Source organism: Aulonocara stuartgranti, assembly GCF_965226115.1.
Source record: "Aulonocara stuartgranti genome assembly, chromosome: 7".
NCBI lineage: Eukaryota > Metazoa > Chordata > Actinopteri > Cichliformes > Cichlidae > Aulonocara > Aulonocara stuartgranti.
In genome coordinates this window covers 9,938,070-9,951,554 of record NC_138945.1, presented here as the reverse complement: position 1 = coordinate 9,951,554, position 13,485 = coordinate 9,938,070, and the positions used below count along the sequence as shown (strand labels likewise).

The 13,485-nt window shown below is 39.6% G+C and overlaps 1 protein-coding gene across 1 annotated transcript in view; it reads left to right on the top strand.

Annotated features, from left to right (window-relative positions):
- Positions 1-11,247, top strand: part of cpne2 (copine II) — a 56,534-nt gene extending 45,287 nt beyond the window's left edge. The window contains exons 16-17 of the mRNA XM_082539432.1: positions 8,087-8,323; positions 9,904-11,247. Of these exons, the coding sequence (XP_082395558.1) occupies positions 8,087-8,323; positions 9,904-10,011 (345 nt within the window). The 3' untranslated portion in view covers positions 10,012-11,247. The remainder of the gene's footprint in view (positions 1-8,086; positions 8,324-9,903) is intronic.
- The last annotated feature ends 2,238 nt before the right edge of the window (positions 11,248-13,485 follow it).

Sequence of the window (13,485 nt, the reverse complement as noted above, 5' to 3'; positions counted from 1 at the left end):
TACACTCTTAGTTGTTCTTTAGTTAAACCTCTCAAGACACTGTACTCCACAGATAAAACTATTTATATATAAAAGCAGGCTGTAGTCCACAATCAGCTTGACTTTTCTATCTTGTTTGAGAGGTTGACTGTGTTGCCAGAGAGGAGTTTGTGTATTCCCAAACGCAGATGCTGATTCTAACTGTAACCACTGCAAATCCAAGCTTAAACACAACCAGACTTTCACTGCAATCTGTCAGAACGCTCTCTTCTTTTGGCGCACCTGTCCATCAAGGCTGTAGGTTACATATACATACTGAGTTTGGTAACTTTATATATATCACTGCTCACTTAGTTACATCTTATTATACCGGGCAGGATCCTCTTTTACCTTCAGAACGGCCTTAGTTCTCCTAGTCATAGATTTAACAATGTGCTGGAAACATTCCTCAGCGCTTTTGGTCCATATTGACATGATTGAATTTGCAGCTGCTGCACATTGATGATCTGAATCTCCTGTTCAGCATCCCAGAGGGGCTCTAATGGGTTGAGATCTGGTGGAGGGCATCTGATTACAGTGAACTCATTGTATTAAGACGAGGAATGGAGGTATGCTGCGGTGTTTATCATACAGTTGATACTGAGGTTCTGCGTAATGTGCCAAGGAAATATCCCCTTCGTCATGAGGAGCGAATGCTTATGCAGGATTCTGAGTCTGTTCAGTTCTGGTGAGCCTCAGTTTCCTGCTCTTAGCTGACAGGAGGGACACTTGTTTTGGTCTCCAGTGTTGTGCATTCAGAGATGCTCTTCTGCACTTCATTGTAACACGTGGTTATTTAAGTTCCCGCTGCCTTCCTATCAGCTCTTAATAGTCTGGCCATTCAAAGACCTCTGGCATAAACAAGCCATTTTTGCCCAGAGAACTGCTGCTCACTATTGTCTATTTTTCTGGCCTTTTTCTATACAGGAGAGGGGGGTAGAGGCATGCTTTCACCTATCCCAGCTGTCATTATATACAACAGTTATAAAACAGAAGTACCATTTATGTCAATTTTGTTGTATACAGCCTCTCCCCCCTGAACCACGGGTGACCGTGCCACTTACCGGTGTTGGCCAGAGGGACGATGGCGCGATATGGTAGCCTCGCTTCTGTTGTAGCCAGGGCAGCTGTGGCTACAACTGTAGCTCGCCTCCATCAGTGTGTGAAAGAATAGTGGAATTGTAAAGCGCTATATAAATGCAATCCGTTATTATTACCAATTCTACTTTAAGAAAAGACAGCACATTTTAAAGCTGGAGTGTATGAGTGTTACATTAAAAATCTAAAGTAAAAATGTTGAAAGATTTAGCTTTAGAATATCTCAATATCTTGCAGCTGTTTTTTTCTGTTGTTATCTATGTTACCTATAGTAGCTGAGATAGGCTCCAGCCCCCCTGCAACCCTGAATGGGATAAGTGGAAGACAGTGGTTGGATGGATGGTATCTCTCACAACCTAAGGAAACAAAGAAATCATTCTAAAAAAAAAAAAACTACTCTTTTCTATATTTGAATTTTCAGCCACCACACACAGCAGATAAATTCCTAAACTGGATTCCTACATTGAATCATTCAAGCCCTTTATGAAGGACCGCATACAGTGCTGAATTAGCCCGCTAGTCCCAGGTATTGTCCCTATTTCACGGTATACCAGAGTTTTACATTAGGGATCTGGAGTGACATTTCTATGCAGGACCACAGGTAGTGATGTTTTACGTCATCCAACAAGGACCGATGTGCCTCGACCTTGAGAGGGGAGCATCTGTAGTGATGGACAGCGACTTCGCTACAGCTGTGGCTGCACAGAGTGACAACAACATAGGACAGCTCACGACAGAAAAAGAAATAGGAAGTGTTGACAATGATTTTCTGAGGCCAGGATTATACGTGGACGCAGACGCTGCTGCTGCTCTATTATACTTTTTACTTTTTCTTGGGGGCTATTCAGTTAGTCAGTTCCCGTGTAGTGCCTGTCATGAAAAAATTGCTGCCACATGGGCAGGCACGCAGAGCCCTTACTTCCCTTGGATCTAAGCAGACCCTTGCATTCTCAAGAACGTGGAAATTCCAACACTGTCGTGTTTATAGCATTGTGTAACTACACCAGAAGGAGATCAAATCTGTTAAAATCAGCTCAGGTGTGACAATTAAAGGTTTTAATTTTCCTTCAAATGTGAACGAACCCTGAGTTAGGGCAGCTAGCACAGCTTAGAGCTGACATTGCCCAAAGCACAGAGGGAATGTCTACACCTGTGCTGCCCTTAACAGCTGCAGAAATACACATGTACTCTCTGTGATGCTACCCAGTTTAGTTTATAAAGGAAATTAAGGAACAAAGAGAGGAAAGGTCACATAAACAGTTAAATCAATACATGTCGTCGTCTGGGGAAATTAAACACTGACTGAAAATTTCAGGCTACTCGGAAACCTAATTCGATTTCTTTCTGATTGTTAAGCTTTTTTAATGAAGGCAAAGGTCAAGCAGGGTTCCCTCTAATGGAAGTGGTACCTAATTTAATTGATTTTGATTAAGGACATTAGAAGTCTTATTTTAGCTTGAGTTTGTACCTTTTTTTTGAGGGGGCTGGTTGCCTTTTTTGTCTTTAATTATAATGAAATGTAATATTGTATAAATTTCAATCTTGTCATTTCCATTTTAAAAACTTATAAATGCAATTTTTGTGACATTCCATTTAAATAATTTTCTTTCTCTTTAAAACTGAACGTTTCCCAAGCACTCTAAAGAGCTCCCTCCAGTCATTTGTCTCCAAACCTATGATAACGTTGCAAGGGATTATCAAAATATAAAATAAAACTTTGATTTAATGTGAAATTATTCAATGAATTATTTTGAATCTCATGTTAGCGTGATGTTTGTGGGTTTTTGTTCATGTTTTGCATTTGTATGCTTGAAATTAGAATGTCAGTTTCAGTTGTTGTTCATGCAAAGTACAAAATACATCAGGTCTGTATTATTCATGAGTGTCAAAAGGTCCCCTCTCTACCTGTGAATTAATTCATATTTTGAAAGATTATAATAGAGGATCAAGGTATTAGGTAATCCTTTGACTTGGGATGGAAATTATTTTTGCTTGTGTGATTCTCTGCTAATCCAGAGAGACCATATACCCAACAGATTGCATGTTATATGTATATGTGTTGTGATTTCTTTGATCAATTGTTTGAGTATTTTCTTTATTCCCATTCAAGTCCATTGCAGTCTGATTAGTAGTAGTTGTGGATTAAAACATAAAAGCTAAAGTGTAAGCAGAACCATAGGATGAAGCACGTTATGTTACTGTATATTCCTGGAAACAGACAATTATTTTACTCAATAAAAATTCTACTTCAACAAAAAAAAGCAAAAACTTCTTAAAACTTCATTTTACAATTTAGATTTGATCAGCGATTCTTTATATGCAGGTTTTTATGCCCAAGACACCGATGAAATTAAAGTTAAATCAAAGTTAATTTTGATAGTTTTTAAAAGTAAATGTAAAAAAAGAGACATTTCTGATTGGATGCCAAGAATCAAATTAGGACTGTGCTGGAAGGCGCTCATTCACTTTGATATTTTATAGCTTCATACTTTATGGAAAAGTTGAATTTATTTATTTACTTTTAGTGATTACAAACTCATTTGGTTTGCACTGAAATATCTTGAGAGTTAAAAAACCCAAATCTACCTGGTCCTATTAATCGCCCTCTAAACCTAATGAGCAGTAGACGGATTAGTCGAAGGGCCAGATGAATCTCTCAGGTACTGTGTCAGATCTGGCTTACTGGATTTTTCCTGTTTCTTGTACATGACTTTTAAATACAGTTAATCTGCCATAGATAGTTTGTAGGCCTGCCACTTCTTATTTGGGCCTCCATTTACCCAGTTTCCTCACATTTTTTAAGGACACACTGAGTTATAAAAAAATAAACATTCACCTTAGAAAGTCTGTAAACTATCTATATAGGCCAAACATGGGAGTCTGTGGGCGTTGACTGACTGATGCCTTCTTTCACCTTATGTTTTATTGTGATTCTGTGTCACAGGTATTTAGGCTCTTTTTTGATTCAATCTCAGTTTTTGTCATTTTTCTGCTTTTGCTGTTCGATGGTGCTCTGCCCTTTATGGCGTGCAGTTAGTAAGTTTCCCTTCATTCAATTTAGTAGCCATATGTATACATATGTCATATCTCACACCAGAGAAATGCAAACATTACACTAATATTTATTTACTAACCAGTAATAGTCGACAGGGAATGCCTGTCAGGGAAGTTGATACTCACAATTTATCTACACTGATGGCTGACGGAGCTAACAAGTGTGTGCATCTGTTGACTCGGTCTCCTGGTATGTAGATCAGCGTGTCAGGAAGGAAGGTGGCAGACTGGAGTGACGACGTCTGTCCTAGCTTCTTCTATCTTACACCTCATTGCAGCTGAGACACTGACCAGGGAGGCTTCTTGTTTTTTCATTCTCGTGCCAGTGGCTCGGTTCTGGGTAGGACTCAATCAGTCGCTGCTGGATGGACTTGTTTAAAGTTTGTCTGTGATCATCGGCTTTTGACACTGTTGACCACCACATCCTCCTCGAAAGGCTTAAACATTGGGTTGGTGTATCGGGTACTGCCTTGGAGTGGTTCTCCTCATATCTACATAACCGATCTTTTTCTGTGGTGGTCCCCGATTTTAGGTCATCTTCTACCTCCCTTACTTGTGATGTCCCTCAGGGTTCGGTTTTGGGGCCTTTAATGTTCTTAATATATCTTCTCCCATTCCAGCATTTAATGGGCTCTTTTGAGGACATCTCTTATCACTGTTATTCTGATGATATTCAGTTGTACATCTCTTTTAAGCCCCAGGATTTATCTAAGCTTCAGCTTTTAAATGACTGCTTAGATTGTATCAAACATTGGATGGCTGTAAATTTCCTCCAACTCAACGAGGGGAAAACTGAAGTCCTCATATGTGCTCCGGACAGATTTGTATCCCAGATAGTGAAAGCCCTTGGTCCTCTTTCTGTGTATGTTAAATCCTCTATCAGGAATTTAGGTGTCACTTTTGACTCGACTCTTACATTGGATGGGCATGTGAAATCTCTGGTTCAGTCTTGTTTTTATCATTTAAGAAATGTGGCTAAGTTAAGCCCTATTTTATCTCGCCCTGAACTGGAAATTGCTATACATGCATTTATTTCCTCACGCTTGGACTATTGTAGCTCTTTGTTTATGTGTCTAAGCAAAGGTTCTCTGGATCGTCTGCAGGTTGTGCAAAACGCTGCAGGTAGACTGTTGACAAAATCCTCCAAGTAGTCACATGTGACACCATTGCTATTTCAGCTATACTGGCTTCCTGTTGAATTTAGAGTACATTTTAAGATCCTGGTCTTGACATTTAGAGCCTTGCATGGACTGGCATCTCCCTACATTTCCGGACTCGGTAGTTGTTTTCAAAAAACAACTCAAAACTCACCTTTTTAAAACTGTTTTTGGTTCAATTTCTGCCTGTTTTATATTGTCTGTTTTACCCTTTTATTATTTGTTATCCTATGTGCAGCACTTTGTGATTTCTGTCTAGAAAGGTGCTATATAAATAAAATTTTATTTATTATTTATTTTATTTATCTTTTATTTTTAGTTCATTTTAGATAGCCTGAGCGATCTTATCATAAGCGCAGTTGTGCTTGCAGCAGTTCTACTGTAATGCTGGGTACTTTCGAGACACATATACATCCCAAACACCTTTAGCAGCAGAAAAAGTCATGAATAGCATATTTCAGCTGAGCTTGCCTGATCTGAATTGGCTTTCATGCAAAAAAACGACTGAACTGCAACATGCTGTACTTCCAGTGGCTTATTATATGTCAGTGAAGCTAACACCTAAAACCCAAAATAAGAGCAACCCTAAGGCTCTATGACACATCCAAAAAAGACGTTCTATTTTGGCAGCGTTTCTTGGTAGTGTTCCTCGAACACCGGGGCCGACAGATTCTTATGATTTATCGTAACTTCCTTTTATGATATTTATCTTTGTGTCAAAAACAGAATTATGCCACGTTGCTCTTCTGCTGCTTTATAAACACTATAGAGTGTACAAAAACAAACAAAAAGCACCGGAGCAGAGACAGTGTTCTCATGCATAAGGCTCCACGTGATGTTGTCATTGGTATGAGTATATAGATGTGCAGCACTCGCTGAAGTTTGGGATCTACAAACTTTAAACATATACATGTCCTTCTCCTGTACATATCCACTGGCATTTCTACTGCCTATATGTGACGAGAGTGTAGTGGCTGGGTATCATTATGCTCCCACGGTGCTTTTTGTCCCTAATTGTACCCTGTCACCCTGTGGAGAAAAAATACATGAGCAGAATACACAAAGGCTTGTACTCGTCTGTGTGTTGTGCGCCAGAATCCTTTTGTTTCTGTAAGGAAATGATTGCAGACCCTTTTCTTGTCTTATATTACAGCGAGTTCAAACACGGGTTGAAATTAGGAAGGAATAACAGACAATGAGGATGTAACAGCTGCAGCACAAATGCGCGTGCGTGCGCACAGGCTACACGCTGAGTTACTGGTTAGACTGGTGTGTGTTGGAGAAAGTCAGTGGGTAGGCTTCACAAATCAGCTACTCCTCAGCCTTGGCGTTTCTGTTTCTCAGATAATGAGAGAACCTGCGACTGCAGACTGTGCGAGTGTGTATGATCACACTCCTGCCAGTGACACGCGTACACACCCAGGCTGCAGGCCAGCGCAGTCTGTGCGTGCCTCAGTGTGTGAGCGACCCTGTCTGTCTGTGTGATAATGATTCTCTAATGAGCGCTGCTGTTAGCACATTAAAGAGACAGGCTTCAGAGTCGTCCTCGCGTGTGTGACTGTTTGCGTGTCACGTGGAAGTGCGATTTTCTTCCAAGAAAAGTCAGTGTGCATCGTCACTTTGTCTGTTCTTATCGTAGGACAACCATTTGCATTTCATTATGCAGAATTGATGCATGCTATTTTGTGCCAGAGAGAGATATAGTCCAGCAGTTATGTATTTGGACAGTTTTATTTGGGTTTTTTGTTATAAAATAATCCCACATTAAAGCATGTAGTCTTAGCTTCTTCTTCTTTTTAAATACATTTGCATCAGAACACAGAAAGAACTATTGGAGATGTAGCTTTTTAAACACATTCTGCATCCTGCTCAGTGATGAAACGTCGTCCACTGAGTTTTGCTGCATCCTTATTGTTTTTCTTCTGTCAGCAAAGACACATTTGCACCCATACATGCTGGACTCGTAACACCACCCCCCACCATTTTTCAAAGGTGCTTTGGTCAGCCAGGGGTCCTCAGCTACATTCATATCTATATTTTGATAGAGGGTGAACATTTGAATTATGAATTTTGTTAAAGTTGACTAGAAGTTAGCATGAAGGTCTCCTGGGAGCATCCTGGGAGGCAACTACAATGCAAATAATTTTATGCTCATCCACAAGTCTTGTTCTCATCTGTTTGACTACTTTTTTCTTGTTTTGTAGTTTTCTTACTCTTTTAGAACTCAGTTTTTTCTTTTCACTGTTGCCAGGTGTTTGCTTATTGGGGTCTCAATAATACGGTAGTCTTTATCTTGGAGTGCCTTAAGGCAACTGTGTTTGTGATGCTATAGAAATAATCTTGAAGTGATCTGAATTTACTTTAACGCCGAAACTAAGTTACAATAAATCCAGCCATTTATCTTTCACTTCCATTATTTTGTCATGATTTTTTCTTTTCATTGGCACAAATGGAGTTCAGATGGAGTTCAGCTTGATGAAATGCAGAAAGGCTTTATTTCTGCGTTGTATTTGACTCTTCTTCACCATCACTCGTAATAATATCTGTTTTCTTTTGTTTTTCTAGCACTCTTTTTCCTCTTCATCCGCAATATGCGACTCTGTTTACCATTATTCACAGCATAATGATCATTACTGAATTTGTGTTTCAAGTCTTTTTGTAGTTGTAGATTCATCTTCAAGAGCTCAACTAAAAATAACTTTTTGTTGTTTGCTAATTCTTCTCATTTTTTCTCGCACCATCCTTCTTCCCCTCTGCAGCAGTACTTTACACTGCTCATTATAACAGACGGTGTCATCAGCGATATGGATGAGACGCGCGACGCTATTGTGCAGGCATCGAAGCTACCCATGTCCATCATCATCATTGGCGTGGGCAATGCCGACTTTGCCGCCATGGAGTTCCTGGATGGGGACGCCAGCGTTTTGAGGTCCAGCACAGGAGAGGAGGCTGTTCGGGATATTGTGCAGTTTGTCCCTTTCAGGGATTTCCGCAACGTAAGTATTGGTTTCAGTAGATACACACAAATATGTATAAACACCCAGTCTGATATGTTCTTATTCTCCAAATTGGCTGATGCTGCCCTCGAATACATGTAACACGAAATTCTTTCTGTTTACATAAAAAGAATTCAGTTTCTTCTCATAATGTTGCAGATTTCACATAATACACAAGGCTGAAATGTGTTCATTTTAATGAGGCTTCATACATGCTTGCTGCAGGTCAGCACACTGGTTAATTAGTGTGTGCACATTTTCAGGCTGTGCACAGGAGGGCTCATTAGGGCATTTTGGGTTTTGTCATCGTCTTTTTATGTGTTTATTTTTTGTCTGTGTGTGTGTGTGTGTGTGTGTGTGTGTGTGTGTGTGTGTGTGTGTGTGTGTGTGTGTGTGTGTGTGTGTGTGTGTGGGCTGATGGTGGGCGAGTTGATTTCCTCTGTAGTGGGAGGAACAGACAGTGTTTACTGGCTTCATTCCAGATTGTTGGTGGGAGGTTAAGAGACAGCAACTGACTGAACAGAGAGGAAGAGAGAGAAATGAAGCCTAAGACAGAGAGGAAATGTGGAAATTAGAGTGACCTGATTGATAAGCTGTGCTGGGAGGGTAGATTCTTTTGTACTAATTATTATCATTAGGGTTGTATAGTGCTACTTTGAAAGTTAACAGTTTTTTTTAACAAGTTAAAATGGGACTTGATGCTCGGTTCAAGCTAAGTATGATGGGTCCTGGGCTCCACTAAGGTAGTGTTGTTTCCCAGTTTCATTAGCTGTACCTCAGGGGTTTGGGCAGAGATGACCATATTAACAGTAGAAAATCTATGAAACAGAGTGTTTAGAGCTTTATGAAGGCTGCTGTACAGCTTTTGGTATAAAGATATTACTTAGCAACCTTTTTACTTAAGAGCATCTGTCACTGTACCTGTTTAGAGATGACAGGAAATAAGGAAAAGGATTAAACATTTATAAGTAAGGTGAAAGCAGTCAAAGCATTAGCTTTAAAATACTGAGCTTTACCACATGACATCATTGACACACTGAATTCAGTTTAGCTCAGTTTTATTTATCAAATTGTTATTTTTCCCAGCGAATGCCATCAACCTCTAGCGACCACTTGCAGTCACTCAGGGAATATTCATTTATCCTCTCACAACCAGTGGTCGTCAGATGGTCATAGACTGGTCTCTAAGCCTTTGAGACTGGGGCATTATTCACTTGATCCTACATTGTCATCACGATTGTCACACACTGGTGAACAAGTTAATGTGCTTAGTGGTAACTTGTCTACAATACCTCAACACTTAGTAGTATAAAACGTAAGAGTAGTTATTATGCATTTATGGTTAATTTAAGAATTCTGTCTTCACTCATATGGACGCTGTACACATATTGCACTTGGTAAGTGACAGGGTAAATGGCTAATGCACAAGCCGACTGTTTTGAACACACTCCACACACAATTTCACAGTGAGTGTATTAAAAAGGCCAAGGTTTCTGTACGAGAGTGAAAATGTCTCATTTTAAATCTTTCACTTTATTCAATCTAAAACGCAATGTGTTGTTTTTTTCTCTTCCTCTCAGGCGCCCAAGGAAACCCTTGCAAAGTCAGTTCTGGCTGAGCTGCCTCAGCAGGTCACCCAGTACTTTAAACAGCGGAATCTACCGCCCATTAACCCAGCACCAGAGTGAGACGCCCCGAAGACGAGAGCCCACATGAGATACAAGAGCTTGACGAAACCCCTCCTTTTTGTTAATGCCAAACAAAACAGAATGAAACTGTACAGTATATGTCAGCAGTAGACAAAAATTAGTTGTGGAAAAAAAAATCCAACGTTGAAGACATCTCTAAGTTTTCACTGATTAAAGAATGTTTGGTCAGTTTTCAGTGTAAACCCATCTGAAGTGATACTCTTTCTTTCTTCAGTCTTTCCAGCACACAGATCAGTGATGATAATGTGTAGAGTACCTTGCATGTCCAAAATGTGCAGATAAAATGCAGGTGAAACACTGGCCTGTTTAGGGGAAAATAAATTAACTTATCAGGATGTATTTTTTTTCTTTTGCTTTTTGCATGTGTATGTGTCTTGTGATTGATACCATGTGATACATACAACTCCTTTGTGTGAAGTCCTCTTTAAGCTGAACTGTATCAGTGGTTGATTCCTCTTTATTCTTGTACCTTTTCAGGTAGCATATCAGATGAAAGCTGTTTGCTTTTGTGCTCATGTGTGATGGACGATGGACTCATACACTGAGTCTCAACAGAGCAGCATTTATTTAACCCTCCAGGGGGAAGGGTTCTGTTTAAAAGTTTTGATCAGCAGTTATCTGGGAGGCAGATTTAATGCTCCACTATCCTTGGTGAAGTAACGAGGACATAACCAGAGAAGAATGAGGCATACTGGCAGCTGTAGCACTACCACAGGACAGATGTTGGACACTGAGTGTATTCAGTAGGCCGTTTTGCTAGCTTTTAAAAAATCCGTGTATTTTACTTATGACTTAAGTTCATCCTGCATGTTGCCAGTATCTACTCACTGTTTACAAACTGATGATCACAAATGCATGATGGGTTTTTTTCCTCAAATTATGTACTTACCAGATTTTGTAAATATTTTATGAGATTCTGTTGCAAAGAAAGTATTACGTGATAAAGACAGAGGCTGCAGCTGTCACAGCCTTAACAACTGGAGAGGGCAGAGAGAGCAGAGAAGGTTCTGATATGCATATATCGAATGTATATTTCTATGACACTGTTTATGTTATAAGAAGCCAATGTTTATGCCATGTTTTTAATGTACTTTTTATGCAGTGCTGAATCGTGTAATTAAACTGAAATGTGTATTGCTGTGCATCTTTGTACTAAATGTGTTGCTATTAATTTTATAAAGTTGTGTCTATGTCCACACTCAGGATAATAAAGTAAAGGAAAAGTCTCTTGGCCTCTGTGCAATGCCTATTGCACAACTTCCATTGAGTACTTATGAGACTAGCAGTATGATGCTGTAACTTTGAAACCACGTGTTATCCTGGTTGATCTATGATTTTAGTTGCATTCTCTTTGTTTTATAGTCCATTAAATTTTTCATTGAATGGCGGCTCTGAACTGTAGGACCGAGCCACACTCTGATAATGTGGAGAACATTGACTTCCCTGAAAATGATGTCGGGACAGCAGCACATGTTGCTATAACACTTGGTACAGAATTAACGATGTCTTCAAACATTGCAAGTTACCAAAGATCTGTGCACTAGTCTAGGCTGTGCACTTATAAGTCTCTGAATTTTTTTTTAAAGCACTACCATCTAAGAACCTAAAGATCACAGCCATTCAGCATTTATCTGGATCCTTCTGACTTATATATTGAAAAATTCTCCAGATTCTCTGAATGCAAATGTGACCTGTGGTCTTTAACAATGTGGTTTTAACAGAGAAGTGAACCCTGCCCACTGATACCCCTGCCTCTCGGAGTTGCTCTTTTTATACTCATGTTGCTGACTTTTGTCCGTTAACCAAATTAGATGTAAAATGCTCGATCCGGTGTGTTTTTCAGAATTGTATCCATCCATCCATTCACTTCCGCTTATCCTTTTCAGGGTCGCGGGGGGCGCTGGAGCCTATCCCAGCTGTTATAGGGCGAGAGCTAGGGTACACCCTGGACAGGTCGCCAGTTTGTCGCAGGGCCTTGTTTCCAGTGTTGTTGAAATGTTTTTTTTTAGTAATAAAATTTCATCAACTTTAATGTGCAAAAATCACAGTAAATTTTGGGGCAGCAGTGGTAGTCGTTTTTGCAGGTGGTGCATTGATTAGCACGTTTGGCTCACAGCAAAGGTCCTGGGTTGTCTGTCTCCATGTGTTAGCCCTGCAGCAGTTTGGCAACTTTTCCAGGGTGTACCCTGCTTCTTGCCCAATAACAGCAGAGATAAACTCACATGACCCACATGACTGGATAAGAGGAAAGCTGGATGGCATTGTGTTTTTATCTACAGCTTTTGGAAATAACGCTGTATGAATATTCTCAAAATAACCACAAAAAAGTAGCCACAAAATGATGCAACAAAACTAAAAACAAACACCCACAAAGAGATACAAAATTATCTGAAGCTATGCAACATAGAAACAGCTACAACGCAATGTAAAGGGACCACAATAAGACGTTTAACACCAGTGATGCAGGGTGACTATGAAGAGTTACAAAATTACTACAGAAGAGGAAATGCAACCTTTAAAGCAACCACATAGAAACAAATAAATACAAATAGATGTTCACTCACCCCAAGCTTCTACACCTGCCTCTATACATAAGAGCAAATTTTACAGACACAGAGATGTGGGTGGTGGACACTTATATACTTTAACTCCACATGACTCACCTCTGATTTTTCCCATTGGTTTTGCTTAGACTCAAGAGATCATGAATTACAGCTTGCCGCTATTAAACAGACTAAGGAGACTAATTTCAGCTTACATAAAATTTGGCAGCTTAGAAACATGAAATACTACAGAGAGGAAAAGAAACTTCTTGAACCTCTGTGGACAGACTGTGGATTTTATAGTCCTGTGGTTTAACACCTCTGACAAACTACCTTGGACACACTGTATGTAATAATTGCCAGATTAAAAAACAATGTTGCTCCCGGGTGTGTGTGGTTTGCCTCAAAATGCAAATTACTTATTGACATTTTCGTATATTATTTGTCTGTCAGGTTGTCATAGCAACGCTTTTTACAGCGGCACCACACTAAACTAAGACACCCATGCCATCCTTAATGATGCCAGTGAACTGAGCTCAGATGGACTGAAACACTTGTTTCTGACCATCATCACAAGATCAAATCACCTTCTAGTCCCATTTGACAAACTATGTTTCTAAAGGCTTTGAGATTGAGTCTCTTATTTGAGCAGCAAAGATTTAATCCATTAAAGAGAATTGAAAAATTCTATGTTAAATGTTTAGCTTATTAACACACTGGGAGAATTTAAATGTTATCTTCACACCTTGACTGTCACCCTGTTTTTCAATCTCAAGTCAGCCAGCTGAGCTCAGCTCCAGATGTACAGTTCTCCTGCCAAGATCTTAATGAGAACTGAATACACATCCCACAATCCAATTAACCAAATTAATTTTGATCTAGTCCAATTTTGCGCATTAAATTCAACGCC